Source organism: Sus scrofa, chromosome 3 (assembly GCF_054392235.1).
Source record: "Sus scrofa isolate SSC_HxYL_T2T_F1_AM1 chromosome 3, Sscrofa_HxYL_maternal_Yorkshire_Landrace_v2.0, whole genome shotgun sequence".
Taxonomy (NCBI): Eukaryota; Metazoa; Chordata; class Mammalia; order Artiodactyla; family Suidae; genus Sus; species Sus scrofa.
This window is the reverse complement of record NC_139385.1, coordinates 138,993,070-139,017,978: the sequence shown is the minus strand read 5'-3', so window position 1 is coordinate 139,017,978 and position 24,909 is coordinate 138,993,070. Positions and strand designations below refer to the sequence as shown.

Sequence of the window (24,909 nt, the reverse complement as noted above, 5' to 3'; positions counted from 1 at the left end):
CCTCCGAGCTGGACAGTCTCCGGGGTGACTGTGACCTCCCTGCAGGGAGCCCAGGGCTCAGGATCTAGGAGCCCAATCAATGAGATCGACATATAAAACCATCTTAGAAGCTAGACACCAGAAAGCATTCTTCTGAAAGGAGCACATCTATGCCGATTTCAGATTCTGCAGGAACACCAGGGAGGACCGCCTGTCCCGGGGTGCCTTAATTCCAACCCGCGTGGTCCGTGTGCCATCCTGTGCTTGGCTTCTGAGGGACTGGTCACGCCGAAGAGCCAAACATAACAGAGTTGCCCAGGGGGTACTTCCCGTTTGTTGACTGGCTAACTCTGAAGTGGTACAGGTCAGACAAGTAAGTCGATGCATATTTTTGGTATCATGACAGCCCTTGGTATTTCATCACTACAACTATCAGGTTATGTCATGGTTAAGTGATATTCTGCCTTGTTCTAGAAATTATTTCACAGCAGCCATCCATTAAAAACTCCAGTTAGTGACAAAGACGGGATTTTTTTTTTTCTTTTCTTCTTTTTATAGGGCCGCACCTGTAGCATAAGGAAGTTCCCAGGCTAGGGGTCGAATTGGAGCTGTAGCTGCCGGCCTACACCACAGCAGCCACAGCAACTTGGGATCTGAGCTGCGTCTGTGACCCACCCCACAGCTCATGGCAATGCTGGATCTTCAGCCCACAGAGTGAGGCCAGGGATTGAACCTGCGTCCTCATGAATCCTAGTCAGATTCGTTTCTGCTGACCCACGACGGGAACTCCAAAGATGTAAATTTTAAGTGAACAAGGGAATGTGACTGTCATCCAATGTAGTCATGTTTTCAAGCCTTTTGTTTGTTTGTTACTGTTTGTAGCTGTAGCACTGTGTCTCCAAAAGAAATATTTTGCAGAAACTGAAAGCAGAAAATAGAGCAGAGTATTTGGGTTGGAAGTACTCCTGGACCATCTGCATAGAACCCATAGGACTTCCTGAAATTTACACAAATTACACACACACACACACACACACACACACACACACACACACACACATCAGGGGCTTCCTGATTTTTCCCAAAGTCCCACAGCACGTTAATAGCAGGAATGATATCCAATACCAGGATACGTCTGCAGTCCACGGCTCTGTTGCCTAAACCACAGTAACTCCTTAGAAAATTCCTATAAAGGGGCCCTGGCTGAGAGGGGCTGGTTTTCGACTGCCACCTGACAGGTGAGTATGGAACGAGTGTAGTGACAGGGTCATCCACCCGGCACAGTATCCACACAAAGAACAGCTGGAAGGCCCATCATTGACCGGTTGTCACCTCCAGTGCTGCCACAACAGGGCACAGAGGTTGAGCCCTTAATGCAAAGTTCCCATGCGAGAGACATCTATTTGGGGAGCCTGGGAGGATACAGGGCTCTCCTTACAGTTAAGGGCTCTTAGCTCCTGGAGGAGAAGAGCACCCCTGAGGGTTTTCTTGAGAAAGACAAGGAGGGAGTTCCTGCTGTGGCTCAGTGGTTAATGAATCCTACTAGGAACCATGAGGTTGCGGGTTCCATCCCTGGCCTCGCTCAGTGGGTTAAGGATCCAGCATTGCCATGAGCTGTGGTGTAGGTTGCAGACGAGGCTCGGATCCTGCGTTGCTGTGGCTCTGGCGTAGGCCGGTGGCTACAGCTCCGATTCGACCCCTAGCCTGGGAACCTCCATATGCCGAGGGAGCAGCCCAAGAAATGGCAAACAGACAAAAACAAAAACGAAATGAGGACACATCCGACAGAACCTCCCTGGCTTTGCAACAAGGTAACGCCCCCACCCTACAAAAGAGGAGGATGCTTTACATTAAGAGATCTCAGGGACCCTGCAAAAATGGCAACATGGGGAACTTTTTGGAATCCAGATTCCGACAAATCACTACAAATGGTTTTTTTTTTGCCATTTCTCAGGCCGCTCCCACGGCATGTAGAGGTTCCCAGGCTAGGGGTCCAATCGGAGCTGTAGCCACTGGCCTATGCCAGAGCCACAGAAACGCGGGATCCGAGCCACGTCTGGGACCTACACCACAGCTCACGGCAACGCCGGATCCTTAACCCACTGAGCAAGGGCAGGGACCGAACCCGCAACCTCATGGTTCCTAGTCGGATTCGCTAACCACTGAGCCATGACGGGAGCTCCTAAAAATATTTTTTGAGACAACTGGGGAAATACAAATACGAGCTGAATAATAAATGATGCCAAAGACAGAATGTAATTTTGTTAGGTGTGATGATTATGGTGAAAAGAAATGCCATATACCTTGAGATGGTCACTGAGTTTTGTGTAGTGAAAGGACATATATCATTTGCTTTAAACTACTTAGCAGAGAAGTAAATGATTTCATAACGAAGAATGAAAGCAGGGGAGTTCCCGCCGTGGCTCAGCAGAAACCAATCTGACCAGCATCCATGAGGACGCAGGTTCCATCCCTGGCCGCCATCACTGGGTTAAGGATCCAGCATTGCCGTGAGCTGTGGTGTAGGTTGCAGATGTGGCTCAGATCTGGCGGTGCTGTGGCTGTGGGGTAGGCTGGCAGCTGCAGCTCTGATTTGACCCCTAGCCTGGGAACCTCCATATGCTGCAGGTGCTGCCCTAAAAAGGCAAAAAAAAAAAAAAAAAAAAAAAAAAAAAAAACAAACCAAAAACAAAAAAACAAAAAGCAAAACAAAAAAAAGGGATACAGCAGCATAAAACAAGGTACACCTGGGAGATGTCTACCCAGTTCCTATTGCTAGGATGGTGCCCTTGTCGATTTTGTTTACGTGGCATAATGCCTTGCATGTCACCATCAAATATTTATGGCATGCCGGACCAGGATGCATCAATTATCTCACCTGCGCCTCTAAAAATCCTCTGAAGCGTTATCCTTATTTATGTACTTATGTTGGGCCCACCCGAGGTTCTGGGCCAGGGACTAAACCTGAGCTGCTCAGTGACAAGGCCGGATCCTTAATCCGCTGATCCCCTAAGGAACTCCACCCCTGTTTTGTTGATTTTGACACATCATCCTCGAGGTAATCCAGCTACGACGTAAGTGCTGGAGGCGAGGTCGACATCCAGTCATTTGACTTGACTTTCCCTACAAGCACTTATAGGAAATTGGTGTAACCTCAGGAGCGCCCCCTATCGGCAGGTGGTATCAAAAAATCCTCGTGAACGTGGGCTGTTTGGATTGTCCTACTTTTCCCCTTTTGTCCTGGCTGCTGTGGATGCTTCACCTTTTCCTAAATGTGGACACACGGCACAAAATTCCTTCACTGCTGGACTTTATTGAGCTGCTGTACCTGAAAGGCAGTGTGTGGGTGCATGTTTGGTGCTTCACGTGTGCATTACCGACCTCTCCCCAGACCACAGACTTGAGAGATGGGCCAGCCCTTTTATGTCTTCAAGGCTTTTCTTGCCAAACACAGGATTGGAAATATGCTAGGTCAGCAACAAAGACGCAACTCACTTCTACCTTTTTCAGTATTTGGTCTAGTAGAAATTGAAGCAAAATTTGCAGACCTAACCTCAGGAGATCTGTCACGCTGAAAGAAACTCTTGTGGTTTGGCCTGAAATAGCTTGCTTTCTTCCTTCTTCTTTTGTCTTTTTAGGCATAAGGAAGTTCCCTTTCCGTCCCTCGGCATAAGGAAGTTCCCAGGCTAGGAGTGGCCTTGGAGCTGTAGCCACGGACCTCACCTCAGCTCACAGCAACGCCGGATCCTTAACCCACTGGTTGGGACCAGGGATCAAACCCAAGTCCTCATAGATACTAGTCGGTTTCTTAACCAGCTGAGCCACAATGGGAACTCCCTGAAATAGCTTTCTGAGCCAGAGCTATAGCCCTGCAGACTTAAAAGCAAATGGGGCATTCCCATTGTGGCTCAGCCAATTAAGAAGCCAAGTAGTATCTATGAGGGTGTGAGTTTGACCTCTGGCCTTGCTCAGTAGGGTTAGGGATCCTTCATTGCTGTAAGTGGCGTAGGTCGCAGATGTGGCTCAGACCCTGCATTGCTGCGGCAGAGGTGTAGGCTGACAGCTGCAGCTCCAATTCGACCCCTAGCCTGGGAATTTCCATATGCCACAGGTGTGGCCCTAAAAGAAAAGGAAAAAAAAAAAAAAAAGAAAATGTGTCAACACCACACCACATGTCTATGTATTAGTTTTCTCTATCTTACCTATGAGGAAACTCACTTATATTTCACTCATATTTAATTTTTGCCTTTAATCAACAATTTCGAAACCAGAGGGATTGATGAATAAGAATGAAAGGAACTTAAATGCTCTGTCTTGCAAGGGGAGTACTGGGCCTCTCGGTTGACTCCGGTGACCCATAGGGCCACTAGTCAGCTCCCAAGGTGTCCCGGCAAGCTCTGGGCCTCCCGGCCACTGCTGATACATCCTGGCTTGCTGCCTCAAGCGTTAGGCCCATCTCCCAACACCCGCCTCCCATGAACGCCCAACACAGACCTCTAAGCTCCTATCTATCAGCCAGATGGCTCCTTCTTACCCAAGACCTTAAGATCGGTGGTAACTCATCCACTCGGCCTCTTCTCCAGTCACGAGGTCTGCTGGCTCAGGATTAGAGGGTAACTGCAGGTTGTTCTCACCTTAACACAAATCCATTATCATAGGCAGAGACTGAGAGGCAGAGTCACCCAGGGCCCCCTGTGCTCTTCTGCAGGTTCAGCCCCATCGATTTCAGTTACGGAAGAGGAAGGGCCTCTTATTCATTCGCTTCAGGTGGGCACAGATGGCAACAGTGAGCTGCTAGATTCAGAATCCTTTTGTCTTTTTACAGCGGCCCCTGTGGCACATGGAAGTTCCCAGGCTAGGGCTTGAATCGGAGCTGCAGCTGCCAGCCTATGCCACAGCCACAGCATTGCCAGATCGGAGCCGTACACGTGACCACACCACAGCTTGTGGCCATGCAGGATCCCGAATGCACTGGGAAAGGCCAGGAATTGAACCCACATCCTCATGGAGACTATGCCAGATTCTTAACCTGCTGAGCCACAATGGGAATCTTTTTTGTTTGTTTGTTTTCCTCATTTGGCTGTGCTCATGGCACATGGAAGTTCCTGGGCCTGGGATTGATCTGGCTTCAGAGCTGTGACAAGGCAGGGTCCTTAAGCTGCTGAGCCACTAGGGAGCTCCAAGATACAGAATCCTTTGATTGATTTTTACTCTCCTGCTGTGAAAACCACTCATCTTTACTTTGGTCTTAGATGCTCACACTTCTTTAAAGCAGTGGTTTTCTAAGTACCAGGTCCTGCCCCTCAGCATCACCTGAGAACTCGTTAGGCATACCCTTTATACCTATGGGTCCTACCGCAGCCCTACTGCATCAAAAACTTATAAACCCTCCAGGAGAGCACGATGCAAGCTAGAGCTTGAGAATTACGGCCTTGTGGCACCCTCAATCGCTTAGCAGAGTTACCCCTTGGAAAGTCAAGCTGCCTGTCCTCTGGCCTTTTTCTTCTTATTTCAACAAAATGACCTTTCCCCACTCGGCGCCATCGGAGGATGCGAATTAGAAGCAAGACCACCGTGTAATCGTTTCTTTTTTTTCACGTCGCATTCCCAAGTCACACTGTCATTTTCTTCTTGTGTCCATGTCCTTGAAAATCTAGGGCAATAGGTCTCCTCCAAGTGGGGTCGGTTCTCTTTTCCATGAGACTGGCTTCCCTTTATTCGACCTTTCTGATTCCGAAATTAGGCTGCGGGCGCTGCATAATCACTTAGGCCTGGAAATACTCTCACACGGTGGCTCACAGGCAAGGCAGGTGTCTACCTTTCATAGGTAAGAAAAGGGAGGCTGAGAGATGAGGCCCACAATTCAAAAGGAGCCAAGCTGCAGGTTCTCGGAACCAGTACAGTCCTGGGCTCACATCAGGTGCTCAACATATTTAGCAAGTGAGTGAGTGACTGAGTGGGAGGGAGCTGGATCTCTTTCCACTAGGGCATGTCGCCCACGTTTCGCCCTTGTGCCACTAGACAAGCATCTCGCCCTGTTTGTGTTCTAGCGCCAAAGTAGGGGTGTTGCCACGAGTCTCAGAACATAACAGTTTTCAGAAACCTTTCCAGTGACCCCTCCGAGGTTCTAAGTTCCAGAACAGCTCAGAGTACATACCTGTGAAGGAGAGGGCTGCAACGCAGGGCCCCGCCTGAAGACCCCTGGGGCTAGGATGGAAAGAGTACTCATTCCAGGCCGGCAGAAAAAGCCTGGCAGCAGCAGCAGAAAGCGAGGAACAAGTAGCCTGTCTCCCAGGGACCCTAGTTATTCAAACCAGATGGTGCAGAGTGGGGTTCATAAGAGGAGTGGCAGGGATTTTCTCAATAAATGACAACTTCTATTACACACACACACACACACACACACACACACACACGTGCATGTACACACGCACGCACACCCTCAGTAATGAGGTTAACCTGAGCCTCCTCATTCAGTGGGTTCAGCCCCCCTACATTTCCGTAGTGAAAAGAAAACCAGGCTGCATTCTAAGTTAATTTTTTTTTTTTGTCTTTTTTGCCATTTTTTGGGCCGCTCCTGCAGCATATGGAGGTTCCCAGGTTAGGGGTCCAATTGGAGCTGAAGCCGCTGGCCTACACCACACAGCCACAGCAACTTGGGATCCAAGCGGCGTCTGCGACCTACACCACAGCTCATGGCAACGCCAGATCCTTAACCCACTGAGCGAGGCCAGGGATCGAACCTGCAACCTCATGGTTCCTAGTTAACCACTGATTCCTTAACCACTGAGCCACGACGGGAACTCCTCTAAGTTAAATTTTAATTGGCCTTAAACGAAATGCTTCTGTCTTCAATAATGTCATCTGCTGTCGCAGACAGAAAAAAATGATTTTTGTATACATAGGCAAACTTCTATTAATACCCCCTCCAGGGCATTTCTCCATAGCCTAGGGGACAGTGGGAGCCTAACCTCAGGAGCACAGCTCACGACTGAGGGCAAAGCCAAAGCCCGAGTGAGCGAGAATGCAGCAGCTGGCCACAGCCCAGTGTCTCAAATAAACGAGTTCATAATTCCATTTGTCTAAAGTAGCAAGGACACGCCTAAGTCTTTTGTTCAAATTGCAGTAATTAAACAACTCTTTGGATAAACACTTGGGTGAGAACCTCAAATACTCCTCAAAGCTGTATTCCAGGCCAAATCGGGTAATTTAGGAGCCGAGGCCTATTGTCCTGCCTTTTACCTGGGACTCAACCCAGCTTCAAACCCGCTTAGAAACCGATAGCCCACGAAAGCCTTCATAAGCCTCTTGGCCGGTTGAGGAAATCCTAATTCGGCCATGCTCCTGGGGTTTAAGTGCTTCGGCGATGGTTTTAGGCCAAGGCTGTGACTGCAGAAACTGTGTCTGAGGACAAAGAAAAGATAAAAGAATTAATCCTTACATAATCCTTCACGCCGTGTGGAATAAAAGCATCATTCTCAGAAGAGGGAATCTCCTTTTTTTTTTTTTTTTTTTTCCTGAAGGCCCTTCTGGGACCCCGTGCTCAGCACATTCTGCTGTAGAAAGTGCGGCCATTATCACACTGCCGCCGTGCTGCAAGTGGAGGCCCCAAGAGTGTCACCATTTCAAGAACTCTGGTGCCATTCGCAGCCGTAAAATCATGGACAACTTGCAGTCCTAGGACATAAGTTGCAAAGAAATCTTTAAGACATCACAACCGGAGTTCCCGTCGTGGCGCAGTGGTTAGCGAATCCGACTAGGAACCATGAGGTTGCGGGTTCAATCCCTGCCCTTGCTCGGTGGGTCAAGGTTCCGGCGTTGCCGTGAGCTGTGGTGTAGGTTGCAGACGCGGCTCGGATCCTGCGTTGCTGTGGCTCTGGCGTAGGCCGGTGGCTACAGCTCCGATTCGACCCCTAGCCCGGGAACCTCCATATGGCGCAGGAGCGGCCCAAGTGGCAAAAAGACAAAAAAAAAAAAAAAAAAAAAAAGACATCACAACCCACTGTTCACATACACTGAAAATAATTTCACCATCACCCTTATTAACATTCCATAGGAGTTCCACTGTGGCTCAGCGGGTTAAGAACCTGATACCCATGAGGATGCAGGTTTGATCCCTGGCCTCGCTCAGGTGGGTTGAAGGATCCGCCACTGCCGTGAGCTGTGGTGTCGATGGTGAATGTGGCTTGGATCCCGTGTTGCTGTGGCTCTGGCGTCGGCCAGCAGCTGCAGCTCCGATTCTACCCCTAGCCTGGGAACTTTCAGATGCTGCAGGTGTGGCCCTAAAAAAAGACAAGCCCTACCTTTCTACTTTTCTATTTAAAAAAGGGGAGGAGGGGGCTGGCTTCCATTATCCACTAATTGGTCCTGATCTAATGTTTAAAACAGCACTAATCTGTCGGTGCTTTAATCTCTTTCCCAAAAAAAGGGCAACACAGCACAGGAGCCAGAGTACCAACTTGAGGTCACACAGGAGGTATGATTGGAATCCTAACACCCCTATTCAGTTATGAGACCCAAGTCCCAGGACATGTCATTAGCTTCTGCGCCTGCTTCCTCCCTCATAGATCAGAAGAAAAACCTACCTCAGGAGCTTTTTGAGGAGTTCCTGTCGTGGCTCAGCAGTTAACAAACCCGACTAGCATCCGTGAGGATGCAGGTTCAATCCCTGGCCTTGCTCCATGGGTTAGGGATTTGGCGTTGCCGTGACCTGTGGTGTAGGTTACAGACACGGCTCGGATCTGGAGTGGCTGTGGCTGTGGTGTAGGCCAGCAGCTGCAGCTCCGATTCCACCCCTAGCCTGGGAACCTCCAGATGCCGAGGAAGCGGCCCTCAAAAGACAAAAAAACAAAACCAAAACCAAAAAACAAGAGCTTAATGAAACTGAGCTGTTCTTGTGGAGATGCTTATAAAATAGGACCCATTAAGCTGAGTAAGTTAGGCTCTTAACAGGCTGGCCCAAGGTCACTACATCCACGTGCAGCTACAGGTGGGATACTTGCGCCAGAACGCTGACTGATGGTCTTACCACTAAATTGAAGCATTTAACATACAATTAACATTGATTATACAAGAGCCTTCAGTGGGAAACACTTGAAGGCCATATGTGAAATGAAGACCCTAAATTTGACAAATGCTTGGTAATTAACACTATTTCTTTACTTTCTGAAAATCTGGGGAGGGCTCACACCTGTAACGAAAACAAAACTTGCAGAAGTATACATTAAAGACTTCATTTTCCAAATCTGAGTGTCAAGAAGAAATAACTTCAATTAAATTCTTTTCAATTTAGGCAGTGGAGAATTACTGAGAATCCGGAACTATTCTCATCTGGTTTTTCCGGTCTAGTTTCAGGTCAAACATTAGCTGGGACCTTAGGAAAGTCAGCTGATCTTTTTGGACTTGTTTCTATAACCATAGGTGTAGGTCCAGCATGTCCTGATATTCCTTCAGCTGCTTTTAAAGCAGCTGCCCGTGGTTTTCTTCAAGGGCAAAACGGACAGATTACGAGTAAGTAAAAGAGTTTTAAAGAAAAAGAAAACTGGGAGTTCCTTTGTGGCTCAGTGAGTTAAGGATCTGGCATTGTTACTGTAGTGGCTCAGGTCGCTGCCGTCGCACAGATTCAGTCCCTGGCCCAGGAACTTCCACATGTACTTGGCATGGCCAAAAAAGCCCCTAAACAAAACAGGAAGCAAATTTGAATAAACACTTCAGATATGATAGGGAAAAAAAAGATAATTCTATTTCTTTTTTGACTGTGTCTGTAGCATGTGCAAGTTCCCAGGCCAGGAATCGAACTGGCACCACAGCAGTGACAACACCGGGTCCTTAACTGCTGGGCTATCAGGGAACTCCCATTTATTTGTCATGATAAAACAAGCTGAAACAGCCACAGCTGGCAACTTGGTAGGGCATCTCATTTCGAACGACAGGTCTGTCACTTAAGACATGACCTTAGACAAATAACTTCCATTTTTTTCTCTGACCAGGTGTTCTATCAGTCAAGGGGAAGCTTACTCAGCAGGGCAGTTGGAAGGATTAACTATGAATGTGCGTGCCTAGCACACGACCAGGCACCAGGGCGAATTCAATCAATGCGGATTCCCTGTAACTAGAACAGAAGGGCCAGGCCATTTATAGACATGCTCAAGGTGTTTTAATGTTAAACAGAAGACAGTTAAGTCTCCAGCTTTCCTCCTGGGCGTTTATTGCTACTCCCTCCCTTTAAAGCATAAGGTCTGAGGCTTTCGTAAGTGAAACGTGGTCAAGCAGTAAATGGCAAGTCGGCTACAGATTGGATTTCATGACAGTCTGGACTCACGTCTTCCGAAAATATTTTTGCGGCAGGTGGCTTATATTGATACTTAATTGTGATGGCCTCAAAATTCACAGTAATATATATGATATAAATACACGGAAACTCTCCTCTTACAAAACTGATCAAATATACATTATATAAGGGAAGATGATGGATATACGGCAGAGTGAAACATACAACATAATTGCCTTAATCAAGATCCTGTGAAAGCCTTCCTAAGCCATAATGGTGAGGTTAAGGGTTAGTTTTAATATATATCAGATGGCACCCTTCTATAATCAGTCCAAATAAAATTAGGCTCATAATAAAAACTGTCACGTTTGTGCCTAAAAAAAGCTTGTATTTTTGAATGTTTGGTTCAACTCAAAAAAGTCTCTTTCAATATAAATGACTAGAATTTGATCTCAAATTAGAACTTTCACACACTTTAAACAAACTTCCCATGATTTCTGTAAAGCCTGCCGATACAGACCTGTGCGCAGGCAGCCTACCAATCGCACCCAAAAAGCGTGCTCTCCTTTCCCAGTCTCAGATCAAGTGATCGAGGCTGAAGGTAGTACGTGCTGAGGAGAATCCCTAAGGCTTCTACTGAGATAATCGTGTTAGAACGCAATCCCCCCTGCCAATTCAGTTACTAAAACCTAAATGACATTTTCTTTCTTTTTATGGCCACACCCGTGGCATATGGAAGTTCCTGGGCCGGGGACCAAATCTGAGCCTCAGCTGTGGCAGCAACACTGGTTCCTTAACCCACTGGCTGGGGGTTGAACCGGTGCTGCCACAGCAATCTGAGCAGCTGCAGTTGAGTTCTTAACCCAGGTGCCACAGTGGGAACTCCCTTAAATGCCATTTTAAAGGGAAAATTTCCACTTAAAATGTTCTAAATACAAGGTAGGTTTAAGTTTAAAATTTCTTAACTACCTCAGAACATGATTCTAAGTTAAAAAGCTCAAATCTGGCTTTAAACACTCACGCCACCTCAAAACTTTACTCACCGCCACCCCCCGCCAGGAAAGTTGTCCTTTGCTACCGAGTTCTTAACAGTTTTTTTGTAAATATCCTCTAGATCTAGTGTGAGGAGGCCCCCAAATCAGAGTCAAAAGGAGGTATGACAGGCTGGGCCCCTTTTTATTTGCTTTTTAGGGCTGCACCCATGACATATGACAGATTCCAGGCTAGGGGCTGAATCAGAGCTACAGCTGCAGGTCTATACCACAGCCACACCAGATCCTTAACCCACTGAGTGGGGCCAGGGATTGAACCTGTGTCCTCATAGACACTAGTCGGGTTCGTTACCGCTGAGCCGCAATGGCAACTCTGGGCCCCCTTTTAAAGATGCTGAGGCTCTCCTAAAGCAAGGAGCTAATTTGGGACCAATCTGCTCTTTAAGAAGGAAAGCTACTTTCATAACTCGCCCAAGTAGGGTAGTAATTACTTTATTCAGTCCTTAAAACTTTACTGTGAAGACTGATCATTTTTCTAATTCACATGTTCTTCCCATGTTTACTGGTGTAAACAGCAGTCTTGCTGATTTAGGTTTAAAGAAAGCAGTGTCTTGCTGATTTAGGTGTTGCAGGACCAAGGTCCTATTAGTCTCATTAAAATAGATAATTTCTGCAAGCTCCATGAATCCTGTCTTTTCATTTCCGCTTGGAAAACAACTGCAAATGAAACCTTATTTCACAGTCACCGTTTCGGAGGAAAAAGAATAATTCTACCCAGCTTAGTTTTTCAGATTTTTTGAATTTAAAAAACAAAATTATTTGGAACTCGCCAGTGGTACAGCCGGAAGTTGACAAAGAGAATTACTTGAAGACTAAACAAGGTACTCCTGAACTCGGACGTTCGGTGGGTCTAACACCTGCCAAAGCATTCGTAGTCGCGTAATTTTAACTGAGTTTCTAGTTTTAAAACGTCTGCTTTATTCCATGTAACAATTAACGACCATACTATGATTTACATCTGAAGAGATGGTCCATAAAATTGCTCTACGGTAAAACACTAACTCTTACAAAATGTAGTCAGTTTGACACCTGTCCAGACATCCCTAGCCAGGTGGATCACGATGCAGATAAATGGGTATCACTACTCCGCATCAAAGGAGGTATCAAGAGACTTCAGAAAGTAGTAAATTCGCCTGTTCCTTAAAATGAGGATGCAACTGTGACAAAGCCATAGTAAATGGTTTATAAAATGTAATTTTATTTTATGTTACTCTGCTGTTACATAGGGCATAACATTTTCACAAGGCTTTTTTTGGGACTACAGTCAATGATTAGCAACATACAATAGTGGTCCAACTCTCTAAATAACAATCACTAGACAAACTGGACACCCTCTCCCATGTGCACAAACCTGCATGGAAAAGTACTAAAGTTTTAGACTTGACGTGTGGACTTCACTTTCCCTCTCTAGTGTATTAAGAAATGACATGCACTTTAATTCGCCAAAAGCAATGCTTGTACTCTGGCAGCAACATGCTACTTCTATGACATAGTAAAGTGAATACCAGAACTACAAAGGCAGGAGGTGTAAGTGAATTTTTATTGGGAAGGAAGGTTGTCAACTTAAACAGCAGCAAATGAAGAGTGAATAAGGAAACTCCCTGTTGTCACAGATACACAAAACCTCCGTCATATACGATACAGGAGGCATCTTAATTTGCGACCCCCCAGCCCCCAAATGTCAAATGCTTTTCCATTCAATCTAATACTTCTGGATTCCTACCAAAAAGGAATACATGAAGAGCCTGGGAGAGGAAGAGTAAGGGCGGGAATGTAGAAATTAAGAAGTTATGTAGAACATCCTTTAAATTGTAATTAACTACATTTTCATATCTTCACAGTAATACAAAACACAGTCCCTTGCAGAGCTGGTTCAGATTACTTAAATACCAGATACATTTTAGTCCTCTACATAAGTGTTGGGCAGGTACTTATGTTTATACGAAATGAAGCTATTAATACTTTTCTACAGCAGTAACTGCACACCAGGAAGGCCAAGACAAATACAAATCAAGGGATGGCGTTTTCCCAAAGCCGCAGTGTGAAAAGACTATCCACAGTTGATTCCATACACAGGACTGGGGTTCTCTGCTAGAGGGAAGCCGGACGGCGGAGGAATGGAGGCGAGTACAAAGGCTTCTTGAGGGAAGGAGGACACCGCCCTGGATGCGCTTAGTTTTCTGCCCCTTCTGCTGCATCACATTCTTCTCCTGCACTGTCTGATGTCCACAACTAGAAAAAAAACCCGTATTCAGTTACTGTTGCTAGACTAGATGATTCTTCCCAGTCTGATGATTACATCAAAACGTAGTTCTGAGATCAGTAACTTATTCAAGCAAGAGAGATTATGCCCTGATACCATCAACTCCTCCCGCAGAGTCTCCTCAGACCGTGCACTGCGCACTGACAAGGAAGGAAGAAGCCTGTGAGGTTGAATCTGACTTCCTAGCAGTTATGAGATCATGGTTTTTCAAAAAAAAAAAAAAAAAAAAAAAAAAGGAGTGAAACAGAACAGAAATGAGACTTTTTTTTAATTTAATATATTCATTTCCTAAGAGCAAGTGCAGCTTTGATATAACTGCCCCAAAAGATACGGAGCCTGAATAAAACAGAAATAGTTTTGTTCCTGAAAAGGAAATAAAATTGGAAGAAGGAAAAACTCACTGTGAGGTTGTCTCTAAGCAACTGCATGATGAGGGTGCTGTCTTTGTATGAGTCTTCGTTCAGTGTGTCGAGCTCTGCAATGGCCTCATCAAATGCCTGACAAACAGTCACACCCACGGTAAGTAACTATTATCATGACCCAAACTGGTTACCATCACACCTCATTTTCATAAATTAGACGAACATTCACTTTATGTTCCATTATCCATTAAAAACAAAACTCAATGAAATCATTTCCTCAGATTCTCAGCTTAAGAACTTTTTTTTTTGGTCTTTTTTGCCATTTCTTGGGCTGCTCCCGCGGCATATGGAGGTTCCCAGGCTAGGGGTCCAATCAGAGCTGTAGCCGCCAGCCTACGCCAGAGCCACAGCAACGCGGGATCCGAGCCACATCTGCAACCTACACCACAGCTCAGGGCAACGCCGGATCGTTAACCCACTGAGCAAGGGCAGGGATTGAACCCACAACCTCATGGTTCCTAGTCGGATTCGTTAACCACTGCGCCATGACGGGAACTCCTCAGCCTAAGAACTTTTGAGTATGACTTGAAACTTATAAAAACCCGGCAGGCATTATCTTCCAGTCCTTTCCATTTCTTTCACACTCTTCCGAATACTCTAACCTACATGCCCTTTAGACAGATCTTATTACTCTAAACCAGAGCCGGGAGAGTAAGGGCCTGCGAAGCGCAGTGGCGGGCGGGGGGGGTGTGATGCTAAGAAAAGGAAGGGTTATCCAAATAAATGCAGTAGAAACAACTGGAAAGCAACAAGCTGCTCTCCAATCACCTAGAGGCCGTTTCCGCGTGCAGAGCTTACCGTTTTGGCCAGTGTGCAGGCAAGTTCTGGATTATTGAGGATCTCATAGTAAAATACAGAGAAGTTAAGAGCCAGTCCCAGGCGGATGGGGTGTGTGGGTTGCATCTCTTTCTTGCTTATATCAAAAGCCTCTTGGTAAGCTCCCTGGGAATTATCTATCGTTTCTGTGAAGGAAAAAACAAAATAAAAAACATGATACTGAAAATACCCACCTGGTATTCAGCAATACCTTTAACATAGGCTGCTAGCTCAGTAGAACCAGATTTTTCTCTGTAGCCTTCTTTTATTTATTTTTTGGTTTTTAGGGCTGCACCTGCAGCATATGGAAGTGCCCAGGTGAGGGGCTGAATTGGCCCACATCACTGCCACAGCAACGTGGGATCAGAGGCACCTCTGCGACCTACACAACTCACAGCAAGGCCAGATCCTTAACCCACTGAGCCAGGCCAGGGATTGAATCTGAAACCTCATGGTTACTAGTCAGATTCGTTTCTGCTGCACCACAATGGGAACTCCTCTGCAGTCTTCTTTTAAAACCATAGCGGCAAGCCAAAAACATTACTTTGTACCAGGTTTTTAAAAAACTAGTTTATAATGTTGCTTGCTTATAATCAGCTTAAAAAAAAAACCTCATGTAATAATACAACAGATTTTTCCATTTCTGGGACTAAAACAATTTTCTTCCACGTCTTTTGATTAAAAATAATTTGGTACACACACATCAATAATAACTCAATAAAGTTCGGAAAAAAGCTAGCTATAATGTTCCATCCTGAAATAATGGAAACATTTTACAAAGATCACCACCAAAATCTCTATTTTTGTGATTTACCTGTAGAAACACCACCTACCCTTGGTATCAAGGTGTATTATGTGAAAGGCAATATAAAAGCACCCAGAGATAGATCCAAATCTGCTCTGACCAGAGTTTAATTACTGGCCTAATGTTACCTTCCTGAAAAAAACGTCCAGGAAGCACTACCCACACTAATCTGATTAAACCATGTTTTGCAAAGGGCAGGTGTTCTGAATGAGGCCTTTGGTCCCACTACAGCTTGAAAAAAGACGGACCTAACAGAAATTAAGCTGTTCCTTCACAGCCAGCACGTGTGCATTTTCCTTGCTCTGAAATGGCGCATTTACTGAGGTAATCACAGCTGGCACAGCCCTCGCCTACTAAGGAGCTCTTGCTCCCTGGCACAGAAGGAAGCGCTACAATGAGTACGAATGGCGTCTCAGCTTGTAGGTAGTAAAAAATACCAGACTACCAGAGTAGTCTATGCACAGGACTAGAAGAGGCCGAGTCAGAAATGGTTAGATCGGATGAACGCGTGGCTATGGCTCAACCTCTCGATCCCTTCGGCTGGCTGACATTTAAGCGTTTAGTTCTGTGCAAACACTAATCATGTCCAGGTCTGCTTATCTTTATAGCAACAGAAATTACATATGAATAACAACAGTACACAGACTGTGTTACAGTGAGGCACAAGAGTTTTCCTTTATGTGCTCAAATACACTGCTTTTGGGGTGGTAGAACTGTCTCACTTTTAGTTAGCGTCTCTCTATGGAGCAGAGAGGAGAGGAGGCCGTAATGTGTGTGGGTACATGCCCTTTTGGGATGGGGCAAAATGAAGAAAATAATGAACTTCTGGGAAAAAAATGAGTTAAGCGGAACTTCTATAGCTTGATGAACACACACAGAATTTAACAGGATGGCATGCCCAGCTGTCATTACTCCAGGAGACTGAGTTCACTGCTAATAAGTTTACCTTGACCTTTTTATAATCACGTTAGGTAACTTGGTCATTCTTTGCCCCATATCTATGTTTTCTATGATAAATTATATACCAGTAATACTACTCTCATCTTACCTCTCTTTTTCAGAAATCTGGTTATCTATAATAAGCAGTCAATGTTATGATCCTTCAAGATGGGTAGTAGCTAATGAATTAATATGTCAAGCAGAAAAAGTACAACATCCTATTTCTCTAGCCTACATGTAATTTCCAGTTACCTTAAGTTTCCAGATATAAGATGCTAAAGACCATGTGACATCCAAAGCATATGCAAAGAACTCTGGGGCTAAAAATATGATGAACCAAATTTTAAAGGCTAAAGAGTAATAAGCCTGGGGTTTTCCCTACTGGGACACAGCAACAGCCATTTATTCACATGTTGTCTATACTCGCCTTTCCACGACGAAAGCAGAGCTGAGTGGCTGCTGACAGAGACTACATGGCCTATGAACCCTGAGATATGCACCATCTGGCTCTTGATAGAAAATGTCTGTCACCTTGGGAGCGAGCTCGAGAAACAGGACATTCTCAGTATCAAGAAGGCCCCCTGTCCCCGCCCCCAGTTTCGACACCCTTCCCAAGCCCTTTCCTGATTTCTAACGCCACAGACTAACTGGGCCTGAACGTGTGCCACGGCAGTGACAACGCCAGATCGCAGCCTGCCGACTGAGCCATCAGGGAACTCCTTATTCAACACCGGATTGCTGAGATCTGTCCACACGGCTACAGGCAGTGGAAACGCCTCTTCACTTCTGTACGGTACACCTAGAATGTGTTCCTGAAGCAAAATTATGACACAGGCAGATGTGCTTTGATCCCCACCTCATCCCTCCTTTAGTCCCATGGGGGCTTTTTTCACTTCCCCTCCCAGATACTCTCCATTTTGCTTCCCTCCACCCACCAACCCCTCATTCCTCTCCTACATCAGGAAATGTACCTCTAAGCACAGCTAAGGGTTAATGCACCAGAAGGTTGTAAAGCTTCGAAGCCTCTGTCAAGCCTGAGTACAAAAAAGGGGCAAATTTACTTGTGGATAGGCAGGCATCACTGTGCCAGGGGACGGATGCCGGGATCCTCAAAACAGGACCCGACCACTATCTGTCCGTCCATCCGATTGGTGATACCCATGTGAATTGTTTCGAGGTTTGTGTTCTTACAAATAACACTGCTATGAATATTTTTGTACATGTGTTTTGTTTAATATTTGTACATACTTCTTTTGGGAATTTATGAAGGAGTGGGGTCTCCTGATGATGCCTCTGGAGTTGCCATCATAATGTATGCATTTGTGGATCTGTGATAGACATTTGCTTTTTTTTTTTTTTCCTCCTTTTCAGGGCCACACTTGTGGCATATGCAAGTTCCCAGGCTAGGAGCTGAATTGGAGCTACAGCTGCCGGCCTACACCACAGTCACAGCAATGCCAGATTCTTAATCCACTGAGTGAGGCCAGGGATCAAACATGTATCCTCATGGATCCTAGTCGGGCTCGTTAACTGCTGAGCAACGAAGGGAATGCCCAATACTTGCATGTTTTTTTAAATAATATTTAATAAACTTTATCAGGTTATAATCAGTTTATGAGTTTAATTTTTCAAAAAGGGCGCATAATGTAAACTCATGACTGTTTTCATTTTTGAGAATGTAAGGCAACAGTATGAATTTATCCCGCTCTCCTTTTATTTCTTAGCTGTACCCATAAAACCAAGCGCACTTACGTTTCCGATCATCACCGCAAGCAACCTCAGCAAGGTACCGGAAGTAATCTCCCTTCATTTTCAGGTAGAAGACCTTACTCTCTGGATTAGTTGCATTGGCTATTAAATACTTATCCAACAATTCCTGAAAGAAATAAGTTAAAACATTAGGCACTAATAAAAGTAACTACCAGTCACTCCACACCGTGCCACCCTGGACTGAAAGCATGGGCTAGAGAGCAGGGGCCAGGTGGCTGCCATTAGTTGAATGGCTTGGCTCACAGTGAGTGATAATTTCTAACGGTAAAGCTAGATGACATCAACAATCATAATTAGAAAGAGCCTGTCAGTTCGTTCATCCATTCATTCAAAGAGGCACTTGCTAGGTGCCAGGCACTGCATGTGACCAGAGGGGAAATAAAGAGAAGGTTCCTGCCCTCAAAGAGCTCACAGTCTAGTACGGAAAAAGGTAAGTACACTATGACCAGTACACAGGGCATAAAAGACACATGAACAGGGGGCTATGGAAGCACAGGGGACGACTATCTGGCTCTGCTGGAGGGGCCACTGCTAGGACAAGCTTCCCCGGGGAAGGGATGTGTCGAGAAGTAACAGAAGGAACACAACAGTGAGAAAACAAGCATGTGCAATCACTTCAGGGAGGGAAACAAAATGTTTAAGCCATCAAGTTTGAACAGTATAAGCAGAGCAAGGAAGTCGTCACGGCCCAGGGCGGGGCTGCTCAGCATCCTCTGCCAACCAGTGCCCATCCAGAACCAGGGCGAGTAAGGGGATCCGAGTAAGTGATCTACAAACTTAGCGGGCAATCTGACAGTTACGGCTACTGAATGGAATTATTTTTAAAATCATTTTTGAAAACTGGGTTAGTATTTAAGTATATCTTTTATTTCCCATTTCATACAAAGAAAACTTCGGCTTGATCCAATGAGCCAGCACTTCCCAAACTGAGGTATTTGTACAAGGTGTGCCTGAGAGTGTTAAAAAGTCACAAAAGACAAATATGAGAGGTACTTTCTTGGACTATCAATTTTACTTGATGCTAAGTAATTTAAAAATCTTTCTGTAACAAAAAATATAGAGTAGAATGAAGTTCTCAAAGAAATTTTAAGGTATTAAAACCTATACCTCATAGGTTTGTTTTGGGAGTAAAATCAATAAATAGATACTGGAGAAGTAAAAGATGATTTAGAAGATGTACCTGAGGGAGTTCCCGTCGTGGTGCAGTGGTTAACGAATCCGACTAGGAACCAACCATGTTTCGGGTTGGATTCCTGGCCTCACTCAGTGGGTTAAGGATCTGGCGTTGCCATGAGCTGTGGTGTAGGTCGCAGACGCGGCTCGGATCCTGCATTGCTGTGGCTGTGGTGTAGGCCAGTGGCTACAGCTCCAATTAGACCCCTAGCCTGGGAACCTCCATATGCCGCGGGAGCGGCCCAAGAAATGGCAAAAAGACAAAGAAAAAAAAAGAAAAAAAGACGTAGTTTGAACTCAAGAACTTGTTGTTTTTCTGAATAAAGAGCCTAAACAATTTGGAATGATTATATGCATGTTATTTTAAAGGAAATAAACAGAAAAACATTTTAAATCTTTAAATTTATTGAAAAACATGTTTAGGTTAAAAAAAATTTTGTGAGGGTCTGAAATTCAGGGTAAGTTAAACTTAGTATTATAGGAAAACTACCTAATGAGTCTCTGGCATGTATACATTATAAAAGCGGCAAGTATCAAAAGTGTGGCTTAAATCTGGAAAGCTGCTGGGCCAAGAGTCAAGCAAGAGATGGGCCACACCTAAACACAACTAAAAAGAAATGCTGCTTCTGCACCACCACACTCTTAAATGGGGAGAGAAGCAAAGGATTGTGTAAGGATTTCTTCTGCTCAACACCACCAGCACAACTGTAACAGTTATTAAAATGAGCTTAAGAAAAACTCCTTCCCAGAATCTTACAAAATCCTATTACCGAGTAACTTTTTCCTCTAATACCATTTTTAAATACTGTGGATGACTTTCAATTTTAAAACTATTTTTATGGAACACATGAATTTGGGGTTTCTGGGCAGAAGGTAGGGTGGGGAGGCGGGCAATGGTGAGAAAGCCACAAAAAAGTTCACTAGCTTCAAAGTCTCAACCTGACTCAGTCATTTTTACTAAAAGAAAAAAAAAAAAAAAAAAAAAATCAGATTCTGAGAAGCGGTATCCAATACTGAAAGCACAGTATTTATGCTGTGGGAACCAACACCTCCGCTTGTATCCAAACTGAGGAACTGCCATGTAAAATGAAGGGCCTCTCGCTTTTCTTTTTCACTCAAGTGAGTCAGTCACTTCAGACGAGATCCCACAGAGGAGCTCCAAAACGGCGCCAGCCCTGCTCAAGACAGTATTTATAGTTAAAAAAAAAAAAAAAAAAAAAAAAAAGCTTACTTGCAAACTTCAAAACCTAATACTTTGCGACTAAATGTGGCAGAGATGTGGTAGCAGGGCTGAGAAGTCTAACGAGACCAAGGATCTGGGGCCAGAGAGAAATGGGATCTAGCTCTCGGCCCTGGGGCACTTGAGCCAGACGTGGGAATGCTCCCGAGGGCTGCTGGCTCCCTGGCCTCCCAAGGACTCCGAAAGCAGCGAGACAGCTTCTGCATCAGTGACTACACAGCCACTTCCAGGCTAACTGCAAAGCTTTCCCTTCTGAAATTATCAAGGTTGATTACTAGTTTGCATATAGCCATTACGTACGATTTACAGTGTTGGCTTTTATAAAGTGACTTGTGCATTACTTCCATCCTGGAGTTTCAGCCAGGTAGCATGGTTCTTTGTCAGATGCCACTAGCTCTCTGTGAAGGAAACAACAGGTACAGAATAATTCTGTTTTTCCATCAAGAAGTGATGTATATTTTAGCCCAATTAAAAGACAATGGATTCTGCTTCATGTCTTACCCAAATGGTCATAGACGTGTTAGTTAGCAACTACTAATAACACACAGAATGAAGTGTGTTTATATACTTAAGGTATATAGCCCAGGTGTACACTTTTTTTGTTAAAAATTAAATTACTAAAAAGACAATACAGATCAGAGAATAAAAACCAAAATGACAAGTGGCTCTCTTGATTAAGAACAATCTTTCTGGATAAGGTCATTCGTAAGAAGTCAGGAGAGAGGAAGGGAATCAATTTTAAACATTTATGCAGTTCAGAGTTCCTCCACAAAGCAGAAGACCCCCTTTGTAACTCTTCAGTTACCAAATTTTATGGTCCTGGGAGGCCTGAAGAGCTAAGACTGGGGGTCCCTCCAGTGCTGAGTGTTAACTGATTGAGAGGCAAGAAGTGCATTTCTTTTAGAAAATCTGAGATCTGCGGAGAGGTCGGTGTGCTTACTACCCCAAACCACAAATGGACTAGTAACAGAACATTCTAGACCAAAGAAACTTAAACACAAGCAGAGTCAGAGGAAAAAATATAAGTATAGGATGAAAATAACAATAAAAAGGATTATATCGTAAAAACTGTAAAGAACTATAAAAAAAAGGAAATCAAGTAAGTGATATAAACTTGGTATAGTAACTATTCCTCCCTCAACCTCACAATCCTAGAGAAAAGATTAGGAAAAATGAACAAAACTCCAATACTAATTCTAACTCTAGGAATGAATTATTTTTGCATACAATAATCCTACCACCAATTCAGTAGCTTCTCCAAAACAATTCATTTGGTTTCAGTGGTAATAGTCCAAGGTATTCAACAAACTAATACCTTAATCTGCTGAGCCGCCAGGGAACTCCTATAGGAAAAGTGACTGGTTTTACAAAAATAAGCTGCTCTTGTGTCTCATTATATAGCTTATTCTTTATATACCAAATTGATTTTTTTTTAAAAGAGGGCAGGTAACTGATGAAGAGCCTTAATATACAAACAAAATAATCAACAAGAAGTAATTTAGTTTCCTCTCTATCGGCTTGTTGAAATTCATTAAATAAAACACCATTAACATGTTCAACCTCCAACTTTAGGACACATGTTCTCTGTGTGTGTGTGTGTGTGTGTGTGTGTGTGTGTATTATATACATATTTTTGGCTGTACCTGCAGCATATAGAGGTTCCTGGGCCAGGGACTGAATCCGAGCCACAGCTGCGCAATGCTGGATCCTTAACCCACTGCCCCACAATGAGAACTCCACTCTATATTTTTATCAGTTTAATCATTTAGCAGATATTCCCATAAAAGGTTACACTATTCATTCACCAAATATTTTAAGTGTTTTATATGTGCCAAGCCTATTTTAAGATCTCTGTATTGGAGCTTCCATCCTGGCTCAGCAGTAATGAACTAGTATCTACGAGGATGCGGGTTCCATCCCTGGCACCGTTCAGTGGGTTAAGGAGCCGATGTTGCCGTGAACTGTGGTGTAGGTCACAGACGCGGCTTGGATGCTGAGTTGGCTGTGGTTTAGGCCAGCAGCTGTAGCTCCGATTTGACCCCTAGCCTGGGAACTTCCATATGACGCGGGTGTGGCTGTAAAAAGAAAAGGGAAAACAAACTCTGTCTTATTTACATAAAGAAAACCATTGTGCTAATTTTACAAATGAACAAAATCACACAGGAATCAAACTTATACAAAATCATTTAATTAATTAAATGGGGCCAAGAATCTGAAACCCAAGGTAGCCTTTCTAAGTAATACCATATAAATTAATGAAGCATATCTAAGAGAGATGAGTTTTGGCCTTAAGTTATTTTATTAGTAAAACAAACAACAAAACTATTCAACAAATGGAATCTAGTGTTAAGAGCAAATTTTTCTAAAATCCCAACTTCATGTATCATATACAGGTCAAAGAACCACTGACACAATACACGGGAAGAATAAAGTCTCTAGATAATAACAGTCTCTTAACTAAGTTGTAACTCCAAGAGACTGAAATCAAAGCAAAATTCAGTATTTAAGAATGAAGTAATATTTCATCCAAAAAATTATACACACCCAACCGCCCTGATGTGGGGCAGGCTGAGAGATTGAACACTTAGATTGAAGACCTTACAGAGGCTGCCTGTGATAGGTTGGAATTACAGGATGGGTTCAAGAGAGAGGAAGAGAAGGGACAAGGTAACTGGGTTACTTCAAAATGTATGACTTTAGAAAGCAGAATACCATTTGTGAAAGTGACTTTTGTTCTTAGCTCTATGATCCTGTGGCAAATCACAACTTCTCAAATCTCTTTCTGTAACTATACAAGGAAAGTGTCTACGATCTAAAAGCATTCTAGGAGTTCCCGTCATGGCGCAGTGGAAACGAATCCGACTAGAAAACATAAGGTTGCGGGTTTGATCCCTGGCCTCGCTCAGTGGGTTAAGGATCTGGCGTTGCCGTGAGCTGTGGGGTAGGTCACAGATGCAGCTCGGATCTGGTGTTGCTGTGGCTGTGGTGTAGGCTGGCAGTTGTAGCTCCAATTCAGCTCCTAGCCTGGGAACTTCCATATGCCGTGGATGCGGCCCTAAAAAGACAAAAGACAAAAAAACTAAAAACTATAAAAGCATTCTATTCTCAGAAATTATCATGCTATTCTATCGGTTAGGGTTAAATCCCCTAAAGGATTTGTACCTTAACCAAGGAGGCAATGAATCATGTGTGATATGATCCAAATTGATCAGATATCACATCATGAATTCACCTATGGAAGTATTTCCTACCCTTAATAAAGTGGATTCCTTGAACAGTTAAGTGTCCATTACTTAAAAATGTTAACTGATTTAGAACTGTTAAGCCTTAGAATCCGAGAATGTTGAATCCTGAACCCCTGCTCTGGTGCCCATTTAAAAAACGAACTCAGGGGAGTTCCTGCTGTGGCACAGCAGGCTAAGGATCAGGCGTTGTCTTGGCAGCAGCACAGGTTTGATCCCCAGCTTGGGGCAGTGGGTTAAGGATCTGGTGTTGTTGCAGCTACAGCACAGGTTGCAGCTGTGACTCAGATTCAATCCCTGGCCTGGGAACTTCCATATGCCACGGGTGTGGCCAAAATAAAAACAAAAAAGAACTAAGGAATAAAGTAAAATTTTTCAGAAAGATAGAGGTCAATGTTCAATGTGACCGATCCCAGAGGCTGTGTGATCTCACTGACATCACATGGCAGATGAAGTCAGAGCTCAAACCCAAGTCACAAAGCCTACTCAGATCCTTCCTTTCATCTCAAGGATAAACCTTTGCACGCAGGACAATATCAAACCCTCAACCTCTACCAACAAACAAATATTTTAAGAGTGACGTCTGCCCTGGTTTGCCCAGGAGAGCCCCCGTTTGAGCCTCTGTCCCAGGATAATTATTCATGCCATCTCTTTCATTCTTAGAAGTCGATCGCTTGAGGAGACACACACTCATCCTGCAGATAAGGCATCAATCCTAAATCAGTTTTATTTCCAAATAGGAAATTAAAAATAGGAATTAAACTTCTTCCTCTAACATTTAATGTTCATTCAAAAGGTGCAAAAAAATTTTCAGACAATTGTAAATATTAACCTCATTAATGCCAAAAAAGAAATCAAAGCACCTTTAGTGACCAACAACACTGAACTTTTAGAGCTTTTCCTTTGTAATACCTTTGCTGCCCCTTCTCGTAACTAGT

General features: G+C 44.3%; 1 protein-coding gene across 1 annotated transcript in view; it reads right to left on the bottom strand.

Moving 5' to 3' along the window:
- Positions 1 to 12,479: 12,479 nt before the first annotated feature.
- The window catches only part of YWHAQ (tyrosine 3-monooxygenase/tryptophan 5-monooxygenase activation protein theta), a 33,868-nt gene continuing 21,438 nt past the window's right edge, over positions 12,480 to 24,909 (bottom strand). The window contains exons 3-6 of the mRNA XM_021087862.2: positions 18,299 to 18,422; positions 14,785 to 14,948; positions 13,966 to 14,061; positions 12,480 to 13,533 (exon numbers count right to left, since the gene is read on the bottom strand). Coding sequence (XP_020943521.1) covers positions 13,474 to 13,533; positions 13,966 to 14,061; positions 14,785 to 14,948; positions 18,299 to 18,422 — 444 coding nt within the window. The 3' untranslated portion in view covers positions 12,480 to 13,473. The remainder of the gene's footprint in view (positions 13,534 to 13,965; positions 14,062 to 14,784; positions 14,949 to 18,298; positions 18,423 to 24,909) is intronic.